Source organism: Heterostelium album (genome assembly GCF_000004825.1).
Source record: "Heterostelium album PN500 unplaced genomic scaffold PPL_contig8, whole genome shotgun sequence".
NCBI classification, from domain to species: Eukaryota; Evosea; class Eumycetozoa; order Acytosteliales; family Acytosteliaceae; genus Heterostelium; species Heterostelium album.
In genome coordinates this window covers 264,693-285,912 of record NW_008805085.1, presented here as the reverse complement: position 1 = coordinate 285,912, position 21,220 = coordinate 264,693, and the positions used below count along the sequence as shown (strand labels likewise).

At 31.3% G+C, this 21,220-nt stretch overlaps 10 protein-coding genes across 10 annotated transcripts; 7 read left to right on the top strand and 3 right to left on the bottom strand.

Annotated features, from left to right (window-relative positions):
• Positions 1-240: 240 nt before the first annotated feature.
• Positions 241-1,031, top strand: vatP (V-type proton ATPase 16 kDa proteolipid subunit; the record flags this gene model as incomplete). The annotated part of the gene is made up of 2 exons (XM_020574684.1): positions 241-355; positions 595-1,031. The coding sequence occupies 2 exons, from the start codon at positions 241-243 to the stop codon at positions 1,029-1,031; spliced, it is 552 nt and encodes a 183-aa protein (XP_020435098.1).
• Positions 1,032-1,446: 415 nt separating this feature from the next.
• On the top strand, positions 1,447-2,770 carry PPL_03758 (uncharacterized protein; the record flags this gene model as incomplete). Its single annotated transcript, XM_020574683.1, has 4 exons — positions 1,447-1,674; positions 1,741-1,897; positions 1,926-1,981; positions 2,099-2,770. The coding sequence occupies 4 exons, from the start codon at positions 1,447-1,449 to the stop codon at positions 2,768-2,770; spliced, it is 1,113 nt and encodes a 370-aa protein (XP_020435097.1).
• A 1,113-nt stretch (positions 2,771-3,883) lies between these two features.
• On the top strand, positions 3,884-4,645 carry PPL_03757 (histone H3; the record flags this gene model as incomplete). Its single annotated transcript, XM_020574682.1, has 4 exons — positions 3,884-4,001; positions 4,121-4,296; positions 4,396-4,441; positions 4,554-4,645. The coding sequence occupies 4 exons, from the start codon at positions 3,884-3,886 to the stop codon at positions 4,643-4,645; spliced, it is 432 nt and encodes a 143-aa protein (XP_020435096.1).
• Positions 4,646-6,083: 1,438 nt separating this feature from the next.
• On the top strand, positions 6,084-9,065 carry PPL_03756 (heat shock factor family protein; the record flags this gene model as incomplete). Its single annotated transcript, XM_020574681.1, has 3 exons — positions 6,084-6,280; positions 6,361-8,181; positions 9,017-9,065. The coding sequence occupies 3 exons, from the start codon at positions 6,084-6,086 to the stop codon at positions 9,063-9,065; spliced, it is 2,067 nt and encodes a 688-aa protein (XP_020435095.1).
• A 70-nt stretch (positions 9,066-9,135) lies between these two features.
• Positions 9,136-10,920, top strand: PPL_03755 (S1C family serine protease; the record flags this gene model as incomplete). Its single annotated transcript, XM_020574680.1, has 2 exons — positions 9,136-10,720; positions 10,805-10,920. The coding sequence occupies 2 exons, from the start codon at positions 9,136-9,138 to the stop codon at positions 10,918-10,920; spliced, it is 1,701 nt and encodes a 566-aa protein (XP_020435094.1).
• Positions 10,921-11,163: 243 nt separating this feature from the next.
• cnrB (CLPTM1 family protein) lies at positions 11,164-13,378 on the top strand (the record flags this gene model as incomplete). Its single annotated transcript, XM_020574679.1, has 6 exons — positions 11,164-11,464; positions 11,545-11,808; positions 11,845-12,036; positions 12,117-12,437; positions 12,499-13,074; positions 13,152-13,378. 6 exons carry the CDS (start codon positions 11,164-11,166, stop codon positions 13,376-13,378), a joined length of 1,881 nt encoding a protein of 626 aa, XP_020435093.1.
• Positions 13,379-13,434: 56 nt separating this feature from the next.
• On the bottom strand, positions 13,435-13,992 carry PPL_03753 (uncharacterized protein; the record flags this gene model as incomplete). Its single annotated transcript, XM_020574678.1, has 1 exon — positions 13,435-13,992. One exon carries the CDS (start codon positions 13,990-13,992, stop codon positions 13,435-13,437), a length of 558 nt encoding a protein of 185 aa, XP_020435092.1.
• Positions 13,993-14,254: 262 nt separating this feature from the next.
• PPL_03752 (uncharacterized protein) lies at positions 14,255-16,181 on the bottom strand (the record flags this gene model as incomplete). The annotated part of the gene is made up of 3 exons (XM_020574677.1): positions 14,255-14,428; positions 14,457-15,216; positions 15,358-16,181. 3 exons carry the CDS (start codon positions 16,179-16,181, stop codon positions 14,255-14,257), a joined length of 1,758 nt encoding a protein of 585 aa, XP_020435091.1.
• A 388-nt stretch (positions 16,182-16,569) lies between these two features.
• Positions 16,570-18,537, bottom strand: PPL_03751 (uncharacterized protein; the record flags this gene model as incomplete). Its single annotated transcript, XM_020574676.1, has 1 exon — positions 16,570-18,537. The coding sequence occupies one exon, from the start codon at positions 18,535-18,537 to the stop codon at positions 16,570-16,572; it is 1,968 nt and encodes a 655-aa protein (XP_020435090.1).
• Positions 18,538-18,874: 337 nt separating this feature from the next.
• PPL_03750 (bifunctional DNA primase/helicase) lies at positions 18,875-21,148 on the top strand (the record flags this gene model as incomplete). Its single annotated transcript, XM_020574675.1, has 3 exons — positions 18,875-19,414; positions 19,479-19,756; positions 19,834-21,148. The coding sequence occupies 3 exons, from the start codon at positions 18,875-18,877 to the stop codon at positions 21,146-21,148; spliced, it is 2,133 nt and encodes a 710-aa protein (XP_020435089.1).
• Between the last annotated feature and the right edge of the window lie 72 nt (positions 21,149-21,220).

Here is a 21,220-nt window from a genome sequence, read left to right as displayed (position 1 = left end):
AATAACGAAACTTTTTCCAACGACATATTTTTTATTTTTATTTTTATTTTTTTCTAATTTTTTTTTTCTGTTTTTTTTTAAATTTTTATTTTTCAATTTTTTTTTCAAACTCTCGCACTAAAATATTTTTTTTCACTTGACGCCTTTCTTGTTGGAACACTTGAACTCACCTTCAAAACTTTTTTTCTTTACCACAGGTTCTATACAGATCATATATATATAATAAATATATAATATAAAATGATTCAATTCCTTACCCTTTTCGCCACCATTGTCCGTTATATTACTCCAGCTTGCCCAGTCTATGCACCATTCTTCGGTGCTATGGGTGTCACTGCTGCCCTCGTCTTCACAGGTAATGTATAAAACAAATAATAATATATAGAGATAAATAATATAAGATAATTATATATACACATAGTTATATATCATACATAACTATAGTAGCAATATAAATAGTATAGTTTGATATAAACAACAACAACAACAAGATATATATTAGATAAATTATTATAGTAAATCTACAAACTTATAAATATCTAATTCTTTTTTTTTTTTTTTTCCATATAATTTTTTTTTTCTTTAAATATATAGTTATGGGTGCTGCTTACGGTACTGCCAAGTCAGCCGTCGGTATTTCAAATATGGGTGTCATGAAGCCAGATCTCGTCATCAGAGCTTTCATTCCAGTCATTTTCGCTGGTGTCATTGCTATTTACGGTTTGATTATTTGTGTCATTATCATTGGTAAACTTAAGCCAAACAAGAACTACACCCTCTTCAAGTCATTCACTGATCTCGGTGCTGGTTTGACTGTCGGTCTCTGTGGTCTTGCTGCCGGTATGGCTATTGGTATTGTTGGTGACTCTGGTGTCCGTGCTTTCGGTCAACAAGCCAAGTTGTACGTTATTATGATGCTTATTCTCATTTTCTCTGAAGCTTTGGGTCTTTACGGTTTGATCGTCGGTATTCTTTTGACCTCCGTCGATGACGAGTACTGCCCAGGTACCAACTTAGTACCAAACGTATAAATGTTGTCTTTATAGTTTTAATAATAATAATAATAATCCCTTTTTAAATCATAAAACTCAACAAAAACAACCTAAAAAAACATAAAAGTATAATATTAAATTATGATATAATAAAATTAAAAAAAAAAAAAAAAAAAAAAAAAAACCTTGTCTTGCATTTTTATTTTTTATTCATACTTTTATTTTTTGACACCAAGATTTTTATCATATATATAATTATATATAATTATTGTGATAACATTAATCAACTTGTTCTTTTAATCTAGAAACCTCTGATTAGGAAAAAATTGTTTGTTGTTTTTTTTTTCACTTTTCAAAATTTTTTTTATTTTTGTTTTGGCACAAAATATTTGTCAATTTAAATTTATTACTTGGCAAATTATGAAGATATAATTATTTATATAAAGAAAGAAAGATGACAAAAAATACAACCTCAACAAAGAGAACTAGGAAACATGAAAATGAAGAGAAATCAAGAGATAAACAATTTGATGATTTCATTTTGTCTTTGACAAAAAATAGTATTTCGAGTTTCGAGCATACCGGAATAAATAAGAAAAGAAGAGTTCTGGATGGACAGTTGGCTTCCAAAAGAGAAATTGTTGTGACACACAAGGATGAATCACTCCATAGTATTTTTAATGTAAAGACTTATACTTATTTCTTTTTATTCTTTATTTAAAATTTCTAATTATAATTTTTTTTCTAGAAATTATTAAATAATAATATTTTATCTTGTCCTGTTCTAAAACAAGGTGAATTGTTTTATGGAATGATTGATCTTTTGGATATTCTTAAGTTTATTGTTGACGAAGTTGGAAAAAGTAATGTAGATAAATTAAAAAATGACCAACAAATCATTAATAGTTTTTTTTTTTAAATTAAATAAAACAGGACATTTAAAGAAAATCACTTCTTTATTTGACTTGGAAGAGTTTAAAACTACCAAAGTTAGTAAAATAATGGGTAAGTAAAGAAAATTGATATTATTCTTTCAAATTATAATATATTAATAATGTTTGATTTGCAAAGAGTATCCCTATGGAAAGTCGATAAAGTATCAAAAGTTATCACCTGGTACTACAATGTTCTCTGCTTTCGAAGTTTTATCGAAGCAAGGAATTAATAGAATTGCTGTGGTTGATGACAGAGATGAAATCATTGATATCATAACAGAGTTTGATCTAATCCATTGGGTCTATGAGAACTGTGATAGACTTGGAAGTCGCCGTTATCGAAAAGTTGGTGATATGAGTGCAGCCAACCAGTATGTAATGTCGGTTCTAGAGGACGAACAGGTAATCGATGCATTCAAGCTCATCAAAATCATGGGTGTTGGAGGTGTAGCTGTTATTAAAGAAGATGGAACTCTTGTTGGTAATCTTTCATCTCGAGATATCAAGAAGATCGGTAAGAATGGAGAGAACTGGAAGAGAATGTTCCAACCTGTGTTTGAATTTATAGATAGAGAGCCGATTACATGTTCGGTGGAGAGCTCTTTAGAGGATATCTTGGAGATATTCGTATCTAAATCGGTTCATCGCGTGTATATTGTTGACAACATGTTCAAGACCCAGGGAGTAATTACATTGCGTGATCTCATTGGAGAACTAATGCCAATGAGTAACCACCCTAACCTACTAATATTCGAGGGAGATCTATCAAAGCCGTACCTACAGGTGGAGGCCGATGAAGTTGAACAATCATCATCAAACAAACCATTGACTGCTGATCAATAAATTGTACATATTTTAAATTCAATTGATTGTAAATGTTTTAAATATTATTAAGGAAATCTATTTTCAATAAAGTCTTAAATCTATAAAAGTTAGTTTAATATTGTGAGAATCAATATCAATTAATAATTTTTTTTTTTGTATTTTGGATTAAAAAAACAAAATAAGAAAAGTATTTTGTTTGTGTTAAAACAATTGGATCAGTAACGTTGTTGTGTAATTTGTCCAAATTATTTACAATTAATAACCTAACCTAGATAAATTTAACATAAATTTATATATTCATTTTCAACTATTAAGAAAGTTTGAATTTTTTTTTTTTGATACATAATATTTTTGGAATTAAATATATATTTATTTTTTTAAATTGAATTTAATTATAAATATAAAAACTATTTATTTTATAGTCTTTGTTATATTTTATAGTTTATTTGTAAATATTTTAAATGTTTTGGATAATTTTATAAAAAGATATATTGGTTTTATGATTTTGTAGAAATAAATATTTTTGTATAATTTTTTTAAAATTTCAAAATTTCCATTGTTCCAAAAGAAATGATGGAATATGTAAGAAATATTTATAGAAATAGAAATAAAGAAATTTGATGTTACAGATAGAAAGTTTTGAATGAAATGAATGGAATATTCAATATTTCCAGAGTGTCGTTGGATCGGAAATTTCTGAATACTTTGCATATAAAATGATTTAATTGGAAATAATGCTCCATTATATCTTTGCTCATCTTTGCATTTGCTGATTATTGGTTTTGGGGGAGTTCAAAGATATGTTTGGAGATGATTTTGTATGATTAATTTTAGTTGAATTTAATGTGATCTATCGCGTAATATCATTTTGTTGAATTGCGATTGGGATTTTAAAAGAAACCAAATAATAATCGATCAATTTGACAATAATTATTGGTATTTAAATTGAAAACATTCTTTATATTTTCTTGTCAATTCAACTATAAATACTGATTGTTTGTTGTTGTTTTCATTCATTTCCAAAAATATTATATAATCATACAAATATAAATAAATAAATAAATAAATAAATAAATATACTTTCATACTTATTATTTTTAAACAACATATCCAATTTAATAAATATTGAAAATGGCAAGAACTAAGAACACTGCACGTAAAACAACTGGAGGTAAAGTTCCAAGAAGAATGATCTCACAAAAGACTGGACCAATGGAACACCTCAAGAATGCCAATCTGAATATCAGTGGTAACGTTATCATCATATTATTATTAGAATCTATTTAAATTTAATTTTATTAATATAACTTTAAATATTATTTATTTTATAATTATAAAAATGATTTTACATACAATCACATTAATTAGGAGGTATAAAGAAAACACATAGATATAAGCCAGGAACAGTTGCACTCAGAGAGATCAGAAAGTACCAAAAGACAAGTGAATTGTTGATTCGTAAACTTCCATTCCAACGTTTGGTGAGAGAGATTGCTCAAGAATTTAAAACTGATTTGAGATTCCAATCATCTGCAATTGCTGATGTTATTTATTAATTATTTATTTATTTATTATTTTTTGGCTGTATCATGATATTAACGTTACTAACATACTTTTGAATCTTAATTATTTTACACATACAGGCATTACAAGAAGCTTCTGAAGCATATCTTGTTGGTTTGTTTGAAGGTATGTATATATTTGATCAATTACTATAATTATTATTATTATTATTATTATTATCCATTGGAGGAGATAAACTAACTATTTAATTTTGATTGATCTATTCATGTTTATCTAGATACTAATTTATGTGCAATCCACGCTAAAAGAGTCACCATCATGCCAAAAGATATGCAATTGGCAAGAAGAATCAGAGGTGAAAGAGCTTAACCTTTTTTTTGTTTTAATTACCAATTGTGTTAAAAATAATAACAAAACTTGATGTACAATAAATGAACATAACAGTTATTTATTTATTTTTTTTTTTAAACAATTAAAAAAACAATGAAAATGATTTTATTAAATATGAAAAAATACTAATGATAGTTTAGGCAATGAGTCGAAACCTGGGGGTATAACTTATTTGAGACATGAAATTTGAACAACAATACAATTAAATCGAATTTATGGCATCATGAGTGATGGTGATGAGTGAGCAAGTAAGTGCACTAACTATGTAATTAAGATTGATTAATTTGAAATGGTTATTGAAGATCGAAAATCATTTGGTCCGAACGTTCTCTCTCAACAACATCAACAGTCAGAGTAATTATCAAAACGAAAATTAATTAAATAATTTAAAAAAGTTGCGAAATTTTTTTGAATGAATTCCATCATGTAAACAATAATAAATCGACCATAGAAGAATTTATCACTTTAGCAAAGCTTCCATCAATGATTCTGTCAACATAATTTAAAAAGAATCATCTCTTGTAACCCCCAAACTTCACCAAAAAAAAAAAAAAAACTTTTGGTTTATGGATATGACCAAAAAATTCGGTGGTGATTCAGCTCCTTTGGTCAACAAAAAGTTTATGAAATGAAAAAAAAATACAAACTCTCATTTTAGATATTAAATTTTTGATAAATACCCAAAATCCTTTGTTGAGGGGCGCACACACAATAACCTTAACTTTAAAAAAAAAAAAAAAAAAAAAAATTTATAATAAATAAATATAAATTAATTATATTTAAATTAAAATTTTTTTTTCAATAAATACACATTTTTACGAGTTTATTGTAGTCTCATTTCTGGTTAATAATAATAACTTATTTTCATTTTCAACACATATTATCACATAACTGATATTCACATTCTTGTTGTAAACATAAATAAAAATAAATAAAATTATAAAATCAATAAATTTAGTAATAAAATAAAATTTGATCAAATTAAATACAATTATTTTATATATATATATATATATATATAGAAGTAGTATAAATATAATTGCCAATACAATATCAATTCAACCAAAATCTACATCTATAAGACACACAACACAACAACAAAAACACACACTTCACTTACAAACAGAAGAAGGAAAGAAGAACAATAGCAAAAATCTAACACCAAATAATTTGTTTTTATTTTTCTTGTTTTTTATTTGTTGATTTAAATTTTATTAAATTAACAATTTCATTCTATTACTATTATTAGGTTTTTATATAAGTAAAGTTTAATAATTTTATTAAATTTATTTATTTTATTTTTGTTAGAATAGAACGGAATAGAATAGAGAGATACTATTTTGTTTTGTAAAAAAGAATTTTCAATTACACTTTTTTTATTTTTTATTTTTCACACACACATAATCAATAGCAAACAATGTCCACTGCATTGACAAGAGATGGAGTTGCTCCATTCATTAAAAGTTTAATTCAAATGTTAGAGACCACAGAGAATAATCATCTTATAAGATGGGGTCGTCTCGGAGAAAGTATTGTAATAACCAACTGCGCTGAATTTGAAACCAAATTGTTACCAAAATACTTTAAGACTGGAAAGTTTTGTAGTTTTATTAGGTATGTTTGAATAAAACAACACAATAATTTAATTTGTTTATCTAATTGTTGTTTTTTATTTTTTTATTCTATTTTTTTAGACAATTAAATATTTATGGATTTCACAAGGTAGACGATGAGAAATCAGCACAGAATGAGGAGCTTGATCATGAGTCATCAGAGTCACAAGCAAGAATATTTGAATTTGCCAACGATTTCTTTAAGAAACATCAACCTGATTTAATGATTAACATCAAGAGAAGAAAGAGTGTAAGAAGATCGTTGACCGTCAACAATAACAATCCAAATCAATACAGAACATCGGCCGCCCAATCAAATTCCTACGCCGACGAAGACGACGACCTTGAACAACCGATTTCCTATCCCGCCAGTATATCGATTCCCTCGGTGTCATCGGGATCGGCACAGCAATCGGTCAATCCAAACTCTAGTCATTCGACACCCGCTCAGTCGCCGATCGGTGACGTCAAGTTCAGCACTGAACAGTTCGACCCCAGTAACACTGTGGTACAGAATCTCATCTTTAACTACAACAAACAACAGACCGAGTACACCGACTTGAAATTCTCGCACAGCCAACTTCAAGATTCGCATTCACAATTGCAATTTGCATTCCAGAATCTTCAACAGTCCCATCAGAATCTCATGGACCGTGTATTAAAGTTGACCAAAGCCATACTGGGCAACTCTATCATCCAAAACACCCAACAGCCAGCAAACAACGCACAACAACCACCATTCTCACCAAACTCTTTGCAGAGCAAACAAAACAGCATATTGGCCGAGCTCTCGGGTGCAAGCTTAAATAGCTCACCAACCCAAAACAATCTTCTTGCAAATGCCGCTGCACTTCAACAACCAATTCAACAGCAACAGCAACAGCAACCACAACAATTCCAATTCACTAACTATAACAATGCTCCACAGCAACAACAACAATCTCCACAGCAACAACAACAACAACAACAAGCACCACAACAACTCTCACCACAACAATCACCAAGTATCCAAAATAACTACCAGACTCCATCACAAGCAACACCACCACAATTTGCTACTCCTGAACAACCAAGCAGTACCAACAGTTCATCAAATAGTATAAACAGTGCAAGTGGAGTGAATAACAACTTGTTATCTTTGGTTAAACAAATCCTTAACAAGCCAGACAACAATTCATTGACTCCACAACAATTGCTTGCACTTCAAGTTATACTTACTCAATCGAGTACTCCACAAACATTGCAACAACCAATTCCACAAACACTCCAACAACCACAGCAACAACAACAATCACAACCACAACAACAACAACAACAACAACAACAACAACAACAACAACAACAACAACAACAACAACAACAGCAACAACAAACTATTCAACAACAAAATAATTTGTTAAATACATTGTTGTTCTCACAATTGCAACAGCCACAACAAAATCAACAACCATCGATGTCACTAAGTCAATTGCAATCAACACCCAATCAAAATATGAATAACTTTAATAATAATAATACCAATAATTCTATTTTGTCGACCAACAATGGTTATAGTAATACAACCAATGATCAATCATCGATCCAACAACAACAACAACATCAACCACAACAACAACAACAAACACAACAACAACAACAAAACTACTATATTCCAACTTACACAGTAAAAGAAGAGCCAATCAACGTTGACGATAATAGTGCTAAAGATCTTCAAAGCTTCCTATTGGACAACGATCTCATGTTGAATCAATCATCTGATTTCCTGGGCAAGAGAAATAAATCACTCGATAACAACGGTCTGAGTATCTCCTCCATTCTGCCTCCAGATAATACATTTTTCACCAACAACAACAATAACCAATCAACAGATTCAACGAAATTGAATCAAATGGATTTTGGTTTGTATTATTAGATTGCTAGAGTGCCTTCCAACCAAATTTGCTGCCCATACAATCTAAACAAGATGTAAATAATTATACATTAATAAATATTATACATACATATTTACAATAATAAAAAAAAAACAACCAATACACTATTTATTAATTATAAACATGATATATTAAATGAAATATTCAAATGATTTCTTTACACTAGAATAGTTTGCTATTGTTGTGATTCCATAGATTTGTTCTGGAACAAGCAATCAATAAATTCATTGTCTTTGCTTTAATAATAATAGTCATCTTTTATTTAAATCGATTCTTTGTGCGATTTTACTTTTAGAGATTCTATTCTCTTATTCTAGATTCCAATTGATTTATTTAAAGTTAATTATTTCGTAAAAGACAATCATTTTGAGTTCAATCTTTAATCAATGGTTCTCAAGGTGACTAATGTCCCAAAAGTTGACTCAGGAAAATGAATTTAGAATTAATATTAAAGAAAAAAAACTCTTGAAATATTTAAAAAAAAAATTAGATAATTACAATTTAATTAAATTAACCAACTTCAAAACCAGTTTTCATTAAAAAAAAAAAAAAACGACAAAAAATCATTCGATAGTAAGTTAAGTTGGGTGACAAAATCATACGGCATTGTTTTTCGTTTCAAATTTAGATTTATTTAGATTTTGATTATTTATTTTTTTAACAACTACAAACTTGTCAGTTACCTTTCATTGTTTCTTGACACTTTGTCATTGTTTCATATAATATTATAAAAAGTAATAGTAATACTACATCATTACATCTTCACTCGATTTATTGTATCATCTCTTTTTTTTATTTTTTAATAGAGTGTTGATGTTTCAAAGATACAAATCATTAGTATTAGTATCGAATTAGTATCATTAGTAAATAGTAACATAGAATATATATATATTAATAATATAATATAGTAAATAAAATCAAAATTATGATGAATAATATTTCAAAATATTTATATAGAGCAGGTAGTAATGGTAGTTTTTTAAAATCAAATAAATATTATCTAAACAGTAATGGTAAACAATTGAATCGTTGGTTTTGTTCAGCAGCATCCACATCGAAATCATCGGTAGTTGTTGATACAACTCTTAATTTTTTGGAACAGAGAGAAGATGTACAACCACTGTCTCAACCTATTGAACCATCTTTTATTCACAAGAAATCGGTGAGTGAACAACCGGTTGCTCCACCATTGGAGCCGAAACCAGCATACTTTGAGATCAACCCTGGAAACTCTGATCCACTTCTGGATCCAGTGGTCAAGGTATTCTCTGTGCTATCGTCACCCAATCACTATACTCCATGGCAGATGAAACCACAGCGTGAAGTTACAGGCAGTGGTTTCGTTATTACTGGTAAGCGTATTCTGACGAATGCTCACGTCGTTGCCGACCAAACCAGTATAATGTTGACCAAGTTTGGTAATCCCAACAAATATCATGCAAAACTATTGGGAATTGCACATGAATACGATTTGGCATTGCTCACCGTCGAAGATGAATCATTCTTTGATGGAATCGATCCATTGGAGTTTGGCGATATTCCAGAGTTGCAAGATACCATTACGGTTGTAGGATTCCCAACGGGTGGATCCAATATCTGTGTGACACAGGGTGTCGTCTCGAGAATCGATCTTCAACAATATGCACATTCAGAGAGTAAGCTGCTCTCTATTCAAATCGATGCCGCTATCAACCCAGGAAACTCTGGTGGACCGGCACTTATGGGTGGACAAGTCGTCGGAATTGCATTCCAGAATCTGGCTGGTGCCAGCTCGGTTGGATTCATCATCCCAACACCGGTTATCAATCGATTCCTCAATGACGTCGAGAAGAACGGAAAGTTTACAGGTGAACCAATGATTGGAATGATGGCGCAGTACTTGGACTCGGTGCCACGCTCCTACTTTGGAATACCAAAGGATCTCACTGGACTCTTGGTCAACGAACTTCATCCACTGTCTGCCGCCAAAGACATACTGCGTAAAAACGACATTATCACTCATATCAATGGTGTTGCCATCGCCAACGATGGATCGATTGCTTTCAGGAGACGTGAGAGAATCACCTATGAATATTTACTCTCTTCACATTTCATTGGCGACAAAATCAATGTCACTGTTTTCCGTGAGGGACAGTCAATGGATCTATCGGTGCCACTGGTGCCACAACACAGAATGGTACCATATCAGACCTACGACAAACGACCAAGTTATTTCTGTTACGCTGGATTCGTCTTCACACCGGTGACACATCCATTCCTGACAGAGATTGCAGAGGATTTGGCATTGACCTACAGACGTGTATTTGAAAAAATAGAAAGAATAACATCACCAAGCTCACAAGTTGTGGTCATTTCACAGATTCTGATAGATAAAATCAATCATGGATATAGTTCCTTTGGATTTTCAGAAGTTAAAAAAGTAAACGGTACACCCATTAGAAATTTAGCACATCTCGTTCAATTGATCGAAGAGACTACAAAACCACATGTAGTTATCACACTTGAAAATGGTATGAAATTTTTTAAATGAAATATTATTATCATTATTATAGTTTGATCAAAATTAATATTAACACTTTTAATTTGATATTTAGAATATTTAATAATATTGGATAAAGAAGAAGCAAAAGAGGCAACCATTAGAATTATGAAACAACATGCTATTCCAAGTGATAGATCAGAGGAATTACATTCAATAAAGCAACAATAATATGATTTTGTTTATTTATTAATAAATTTAATTTATTTGGTGATATATAATAAAAAACTATCTCTTGTACTTTCGACTTCAAAGTGTTGTCCATGATTTTTTGGAACATCTTTTGGTGATTCATTAATTTTTTTTTTGCAATTTTTCAAATTCAAAAGACGACTTCCCAATTATAAATAAATAAATTTAAATTAATTATTTATTATTTTCATATTTTATATAACTTTTTTAATTATATAAATAATGGCAGATACAGCTGTAGCAGCACCTGCTCAACCACAACAGCAACAACAGCAAGCAGCTGGTGGTATAATACCGACATGGCTTTCGACAGGTATTAGATTCTTACTCTTTTATTATATGTTTTCATCGATTGCATCTCGATTCTTTGGTGGTGGTGGTAACACTGGTTCTAATGTTGTACTCAACAATACTCTGTTGAATGGAACAAACGTAACAGAACCAATTATTAATAATGCTGCCGCATCAAAGTTAACTCTTAGAAATACATGGTCTTTTTCAACTCCTTATGTAAATATTACAAGTTATTATTATATATTATCATAGTTATACAATAATACTTATTATAATACCTACAAAAGACATTACAAATTTATTTATCAGAATCGAATTCATCATTTAACGATTGGTTAATCTTTGATGAAAGTGGATTAACCTATGACTGGGAAGAATCGAACGCTCGTGAAACTAATATTACATTCCCAACTACCGAGTCATTGAAGAACAATGGTTCTCTATTTGCACATGTTTTGGTTAAAAATAAATTAAACTCTAAATTCTCATTACATGCGATACATCGTAAGTCAATTCATCATCATCATCATCATCATCATCATCATCATCATCATCATCATCATCATCTTATAAGTAGATTATAATCATCTAATAGATCTATTTATTTAGCATTGATTGTCTATGCACCAAGACCAAAGCCAAAAGGAAAGAATTTATTATCCAATGAAAAGAATGAAGAAGAGGAGATACCCTATGACAAATCTATTTTGGTATCCTATTACAAACCATCGTTAACTGTCAATATCGTTGTTGATAATACTGTATACTCACCAGGTTCAGTGCCACCCGAAATTTTACCTTGTAAGTTAACTAACTTATTAAATTAAACAAAATTTATCAATATATGCTAACTTTTAAATTAATTTGAATCTATTATATAGTATTAAATATTACAAATGATAAATATAGTCCTGTTATTTATATGAATGATTTCTGGGTATATAGAGATCAATATTCTCTGGTGAATGAGACTGTCAGTGAATTAAGTCTTGCTATCTCATACTATCATCTCAGTATTTTCAAGTGGCAACTCTACATTCAGATGCAAAAGTCTTTGGATATGCAATCGATGATCGGTGGTACCGAAGAAACAGGTGACGACTTTAAGAAGATGCTTACAGAGACAAGCCCATTCCTATTGGCTCTCACTGCACTAGTCACCACTCTTCACACTGTATTTGAATTCTTAGCATTCAAGAATGGTTTGTATTTTAAACTTGATTGAAGAGAGAAGAGTAGATACTAATATTAATCGCTATTTAGATATTCAATTCTGGAAGAATAACAAATCGATGGAGGGTCTATCGGTTAGAACTATCATTTTACATGCAATCTGCTCGGTGATTGTATTCCTCTATCTCTTGGACAATGATACCAGTTATATGATTCTCTTTAGCAGTGGTCTGGGTATCCTGATTGAGGTCTGGAAGATTGGTAAGGCAATGATTGTCACTGTCACCTGGAACGGTCCAATTCCAAGCATCTCCTTCAAGAACAAGGATGACTACATCTCAAAGACCAAGAAATACGACGATATGGCTATGAAGTACTTGTCATGGGCTCTGTTCCCACTGGTTATCGGTACATCGATCTACTCACTCTACAACTACGAACACAAGTCATGGTACTCCTGGGTGATTTCATCGTTGGTACGTACAGTATACACCTTTGAGTTCATCATGATGACACCACAGCTCTTTATCAACTACAAGTTGAAGTCGGTATCACGTTTGCCATTCAAGGTGTTTATGTATCGTGCACTCAACACCTTTATCGATGATCTCTTTGCCTTTATCATTAAGATGCCATTAATGCATAGACTCAGTTGTTTAAGAGATGGTATGTTTATAATCTTATAAATATACATTAAATACACCGATGAAACAACAAACTAATTCTATTATTCTTTCATTTAGATATTGTTTTCATTATTTATTTATACCAAAGATGGATCTACCCAGTTGACAATAAGAGATCACACTATGGTGGTGAAGATGAAGGCGAACAAGTTCCAGATGCTATCGAAAATGATAAGAAAAAAGAAGTTTCAGATGGAACAACCCTTGACAAGACTGAAGACTCTTCAAGCAGTGATCCAGTTGATAACATTAGAAAGAGAAACAAAACAAAGAAAACTGAATAAAAATTTAATTTTAATATTAATATTTTATTTACATGTTAACGGGTTTGTCTAATCAATTATTTGTTGTTGATTGTTGCTTGTTGTTGTTGTTGTTGTTGTTGTTGTTGTATGCTAAGAGGTGTAGACCATATTGTGTTGAGTGAATTATCAAGACAATTGTTAAGACGTTTATTTAGTTGTAGACAACGATTCAATTGGTCGATACCACCAAAGCGTAGATGAAGTTGGTCGCAGTTGGCATCTTTAAGCTCCTGTTCGCTTGGACAAAGGTTTCCAGTCATGCAGTTATGTAGGTTCATTTGGAACTGATTACAAAGATCGCTATTGATGCCATTGGACATTTCACACTCGTAGAGACGATCAATATGTGGTTCGCATATCTTCATTAGATTGTAGACCTTCTCTTCTCTATTTAGATTCTGTGCGGCCACAAATGAGTTGGTTGCTGTGGTAACCGATGATGTAAATGAAGACGTCGACACACCTTGGCCAGCAGCTGCACTACTATTGCTACTCTGATTTAACAGGTTTGCTACGAAATCATTTCCACTGCTATTACCGTCGTAATCAATTACAATATTTGTTTCTTTAGTTCCTTGTAATAAAGTTGACATCTCTATTATTTTTTTAAATAAAACTTAATTCGAATTAAATAAATAATCCTATTATTACTAATAATCTATCATTGAATTAAAATATTTATTTAAATGAAAAAACAGTTGAATTAAAGTGATTATAACTGTTTAAAAAAAAGTGTAAAACAATCAATCACTGGTGGTATTTCAAAAATGGGTTTTTAATTTTTATTTTTTTTAATTTTTATCTTTTTACGTGTTTATTTTTTACGGATTGTTTCTTCATACAATCAATTGATCATCATGCACATGCATCCATAAACTGATCACAGTTATTATTATTACAGTTATTATTATTGTCATTATTATTATTATTATTATTGTCATTATTATTATTACTGTTATTATTATTGTCATTATTATTATTATTATTATTATTATTATTATTATTATTATTATTTTCATTATTATTATTCTTTTTATTTATTTTTATGTTCGTTTACCAATGATTCCCATTCTCTAGGTTCTATTTTAATCATTTCACCACTTTCTAGTTTCTTTAAGAGTTGGCAGATTTGATCAGAGCTTGAATAGGATAGTTCCTCTGTAGAAACACTAACCCTGATTGGATTTCTAAATTGTTTGGCAAATTCTGATAGATAAAAATAGTGATTGTGGGTGTATATATTATTTCCTTGGTCCAATTGATTTGATAATTTGAGTTTGGAGACTACTTCGACAATCAAATGACCAAGATCGCCATAAATATCCGAGGTATAAAATACCCGAGGACAGAATATCTCCCCAAGAATGACATGATCGATTTTTAGAATCCATTCGAGCCCAATGATTAAAAGATTTTCCAAACCAAACAAAGTGAAATGTCTAAATACAGTTTGTAGGTATTTATATTTGAGCAAGGCGAACCTCAATGAATCTGGTGTTGAACATTGGAGATTTGTATGTTGGTCAATTGGTCTCTCGGGATTGTACATCTGAATTACCTCTGTGGCTTTAACAGAGTTAAAGTTCTCATCCCTTAATATCTCCACTATCACCATTGGATATTGTTCATCAAATAGAGCAGGATGAATAGATAGTGGATCAAAGTCTGAATAGAGGATGATCTTGCTGTACACCAAAGATGGCATACAACCCATGTCATTATGTAGAAAGTCAAATGAATCATTAATTGTCATGTGAGTTGTCAATTCTAACTCTCTTTCAATCAGTCTATGTCTTAGACCATCAAATCCTTTGGTACTAGTAAAATTGGAGCTACACGAAAACAAGAGTGTGAGATAAATATGCTCCATATCCGTAGCTATCCCACCGAAATATTTTCCACATCTCTGTCTCGTTTGTTCTATAACAATATCTGCACATACATTTTTGTTTTCATACTGCAAAACAGTCTCCACAAGTTGAATACGAATAGCTATCGGATGTCTCTCAAGCATAGTTGGGTCGAACTGAGTAGATTTCCATTGGCTGGCATCTTTATAATTCTTAAGATTCCACATCGAAGGAACTCCAAGAACTAAAAAGTCATACCAGTACGGTTTATTATTGGAAAACTCTGTCAACAGATTTGTAAAGAAATCCGATTGATTGTCAACACTATACATTTCTCGCATTCTCTTAAAACCATATGCACTATCACTAAGCCAAAGATTTACAATGTATGGTACTCCAATTGAACGACTCTGGTTTCTCTCACATATTCCTATGTAGTTGATTGGCACGCCATTCTTCCAAAGATAATAGACTATAGAAACATTTCCATTTATAAAAGCTTGGTACATATATTCCTCTAAACGATCCTCGGACTGGCCAAAAAGATGATTTTTAAAAATGTGAAGTATCTCCACATTACCTTTTCCAATTATCTTGGTTATTAGTTCGTGAGAGGGAGTCGAAACTTGATTTTTCCATAGATGATAAAATGAGTTGAAAATGTCTAAATCATCTATTTTTTCACAGAGTAGTGATACTAATTTGGGATTAATTTTCACTTCTTCTTTTTTAATCTTTTCCAATAATAATCTAAAATGATGATGTTCTAACATATCCTTTGGATTTGACCAATGATCATGTTTATACTTTTCAAGAGAAAGTTTCTTTTTATAAACATCTATTAAACCAAAGTTATTATTAATGTGATTAAAAATAATACTTCTAATTGGTTGGATTCCAAATAAAACTCTTTTAAATAATTCATTATCCATTATTAATTAGAGAACATAAATAGATTGAACAAAAAAAAAAAGAGAATCATCTCTCAATATGAAATAGCAAAGTAATCCATAGGAATTAAATTTTTAAGTTTGTTTTTTTTTTCGAAACAAAATTCTAGTGGGTTTATTTTGTATGTATCTTTCCACACAATCAAATCACAATTAATCAATTAATTTTTAAATCAAAAAAATAATCAAACTCCAAGATATTTTAAAAAAAAGAAAAATAAAATTATATTTCTCATCCATTAAATGATTAAGCAAAAAAGATGTCACACATCTTGTTGATAAAAAGACAAAAAATAGTATTCACTTAACAGTAGATAGTTTATATAAATATAACAATACATCCAATCATTGATTTGGATTTATTTTTAATTCATTGATCTAGTTGAGTAAATTCGGATGGGTCTGGTGGTAGAGCTCCTGCTGCTGCATGTGGATCCATATCTATATTTTGTGGCTCGTGGTTTATAAGATTATTATTAGGATTTGCTGTTAGTGCTTCATAGAGCTCCTTATGTGTTGCCAATGCTTTATATTGACCAATAGCTTTGAGGGTTTCACTCTCCCAGTTTGTCGGTAGCGAAATCTTTTTAAAGTTATCATTTTCACAATTTTTTAGATGCCTATAGATCTCAATGGATCCAGAGAGTGCGAGATCTAATGAATTCAGATTGGTGCCGAATGAACCATTCATGTTGTTTGCTAACGCTTCCAGATGACAAAAATGGTGATGTGAAAATCCAAATGAACCAACATCAACCATGCCAACTAGAGGTAGTGATGAGAACAAACGGATCGCGAAATGACTTAGATTGCCAACAAATTCAGCACTCTGAAATAAACGTGGGAATAAAACTCTTTGCAAAAATTGGTGATCGATCCTCTCTATCAGCCAATTAAACGGAATGTTAAGAAGATGGCGCAGACTCTTTGTGGAAATAGTAAATGAACCGTAGACCTCATCGAGATGTGAATGATTTGTGAGAACAAATTCCAAAGACTTAACTGTTGCACATTCCAATTCTATATTAATCTGAACAAACCCATCTAGTTTTTTATACCATGATACAAATTGTACTGCAATTGCCGCGTCGAAATTCCTGTCATTCATCATATGAGCTAAAATCCTAGGATATAGTTTACGAACCTCTCCGATGGCGGTAACAAGAATAAAATTGGCTTCACTTTTTTTATAGAGAATATATTTACTGTAGGCAAAGGACCGATCATTGTTGAGGTAGGTAAATAGGTTGTTCAATGTTTGTTGAATGGCTGAAGGTTCGTTTGATGCCAATGCCAACTCTCTTTCAATCAACTTTGGAATGACATTGGTAAAGTCAATACATTGCTCGAATCTGTGTCGGCAATCAAACAACAATGCCAAATATATGTAATACAAGTGTTCAATATTGTTGTCTCTTCCAAATGTCTCTGGTAGATGAGGATATTTTGTTTTTGTCCTTTCAATTACATTTGAAATTCGAGTGTTGATATCGGTAAAGTAATCTGATTCTTCATAGAGTAAAACCGTTGCCAACAGTTGAATTCTAATATTGATTGGGTGTCTCACTATCAATGGTAATTTGATATTATTCCTATCACCGATATCACCGTATTTGCCTGGACGATATAAAGAGGGATCTCCAAGAATTAGAAAATCACACCAATAAGGTGAGTTAATTTCATGGTGCAATTTTTCTAAAAAATGAGACTGGTCATTGGCTTTAAATGTTTCCAGCATTCTACAATAATGGTTGTCGGCGTCGTTCACCCAAAGATTCATGATATATGATACACTTATTTCACGACTTTCATAGTGGATGTGAATCATTCTGAAATTGATTTCAACTCCTTTCACCGTAGAGAGGTAATGCACTATCGACGTATGACCATAAGAGATAGCCAGCCACATATATTTGTAACCATTTAGAGGATCAAAGACAGAATTGCCAAGAAATAGTTTGAGAATCTCCACATTGCCTGCCTGTACGATATTCATGATTAGATCGTGCTGATCTTTGTATGATGTAAACTGAATTTTCGTTTGGTTGTAAATGGTTTTGAAAGTCTCCAGGTCAGTGATCTTCAAACAGATGTACGGCAATCGGTTTTGAAACGTTTGAAGAATAATGTTTTTCTGCTCGATCTTGTCGACCAATAGTGACACGTAACCATGATCTATCATATCCTTTGGGTCTGTCCAATGATGGTATTTGAACTTGCTCAACGATAGGACTTTTTCTTGATAGGTTGCATCACTATCATTGATTGGTGAATGAAAGATAAGCTGAGCCAAATGATTTATTTTTATAACATTAAAAAATAGTTTTTTGATATCCATTATCGTTTAAATAGAAAATAAAACAAAAAAATGATTGCGGTGATCATGTTATCTTGAGGGAGGCACATTTCTGATACAAAAACAAAAAAAAAAAAACAAAAAAACAAAAACAAACTTAAATTTTTAATTTATTAATACCCCTACCTTTTATTATTTAATTTAATACTAAAAATGTTTAATGTTGTCTGTCAATTATAAATATAATATATCTATCTGATTAATTCAATATAAAAATTATTTAATTTATAATTAATTCCAGGAATGAATTTTTAAAAATCGTACACTTTTTTTTGTAATTTTATTTTTAATTTTAATTATTATCTATTTATTTTGAGAAATGATCCGATCTTGTATCAAGAGTCATACTACTAGTAATAGTAGTTTATTTAATGGTTTCATAAACCACTACTATAATATTAAATCATTGAATGTTAGATCTTTTTCAAATATAACATCAAACACAAATTCAACTTCAAACACAAATATAAATAAGATACCAAAGTTAAAGGTTATATCATCGACTCCTAATAATAATAATAGTGTTAGCAGCAATAATATCACAAACAATAACATACAAAACATAAAATCAAACTTTAAAACAAATATACCAAACAATGATATTACTACTACACCACCAATAGATATTAATCAAATTAGAAATAGAGTTTATAATAAATTAAATAATAAATCAAATACAACATCAACATCATCATCGACAACGACAATAAAATCAACACCACCACCACAACTAACAAACAATAACAATAGCAATAGTAATAGCAATACATTTGTATCATCTTATTATAAAGTAAATGAAGAACAAGTATTGCAATATTTAGAGAGAAAGAAATTACAATATAGAATATCTGGTCAAGAGGTAAATATAGATATTATAATAGTATTATAATTAAATATATTCATATCCAATAATATTATAATAGATCATTGTTAAAGAATGTCCATTATGTCCAGACACTAAAGGTAAACTAGATAATCTTTGGAAACTCTATATATCTAGAGAGACAAGTGGATACAACTGTTTCCGTTGCTCAAACAAGGGTTCTTGGTTCGATTTTAAGGCAAATCTTGGTGACTTGTCAATGAAACAGATTAGTTCTGCAACTTCTACACCTGCAGAGGAGGAAATCACAACTACCATTGCTGATATTAAAAGAATGGCTACATACGCTCATGAATTAGATAATCATCCTGATGTTATGTATGTATATTCTAGATTTATTGTTTATATTCTGTTTCTAACTTCAAGCAATTGCTAAACTTATATAAATTAAATAGTCAAAGATTAACAGGTAAAGGTGCAGGTGAGAGAGGTCTGTCTCTGGATGTATGTAAACTTTATAATATCGGTGTTACAACACAATCGTTCTTTGTTGATGATTCATGGAAAGAACAGAAATGTATTACATTCCCTTGGACCAATCTCGATAAGAAGGGCAATGTTATCACCCATCGTTGTAAATTGAGAGCGTTGGAATCAAAGGCACTTCAGAGAATCGAGCCAAAGGGTGGCAAGTGGGGATTCTTTGGTTGGCACACTGTACCTCTCGATGCAAAAGAGATAGTGCTGACAGAGGGTGAATACGATGCGATGGCTGTTTACCAATCCACTGGAAAACCAACTATCTCTCTGCCAAACGGTGCAAACTCATTACCGATAGCACTGTTACCGTTGCTCGAGCGATTCGAAAAGATCTATCTCTGGATGGATGACGATATTCCAGGTCAGGAGGGTGCAGCCAAGTTTGCAGAGAAGCTGGGTATCCAACGTACATTCATTGTGCGCACCAAACAGGGTGAAGACAACGGACCAAAGGATGCAAACGACGCACTTCTTCAAGGCAGAGATCTGAACAAGATATTGGAATCCGCATCTAATATCCCGCATGACCAGATTTGTGATTTCTCAGATGTCAGAGCATCGATCCACAGTGAACTGAGAAACCCATCGTCGGTCAATGGCGTCAAAAGTCAATGGTTCCCCACTTTCAATAAGCTGCTGAAAGGACACAGAAAAGGAGAGTTGACAATCTTCTCTGGTCCAACTGGTATTGGAAAGACAACGCTTCTTTCACAGCTCTCGTTAGACTTTTCCACACAGGGCACACGAACTCTATGGGGAAGCTTCGAGATCAAGGTCTCGAGACTAGCAAAGAAGATGATGGGACAATACGCAGGTGTAGATTTAGAACAGCATGTAGACAACTATAATAAGATTGCCGATGATTTCGCAGCACTTCCAATGTATTTCATGCGTTTCTTTGGTTCTACTCAAGTCGACAAGGTTTTGGATGCAATGGAATATGCTGTCTACGTACATGATGTTGAGCATATCATCTTGGACAATTTGCAATTCATGCTGAGCGGTCAAACAAAAGCAATTGAACGATTCGAAACAATGGACGAATCCATAGAGAAATTAAGAAAGTTTGCGACTCAAAAGAATGTTCACATCACACTTGTCATTCACCCAAGAAAACAGTTGGATGCCGATACACCATTGAATATCAGCGATATATTTGGTACTGCAAAAGCAACTCAAGTATGTATTATACTTATAATTTTCATTTTATTCACTTGTATTTTATACTAATAAATTTTTTCAAATCTGATAGGAAGCGGATAATGTTATTATTATGCAGAGTGGAAAGAATTATAGATATAT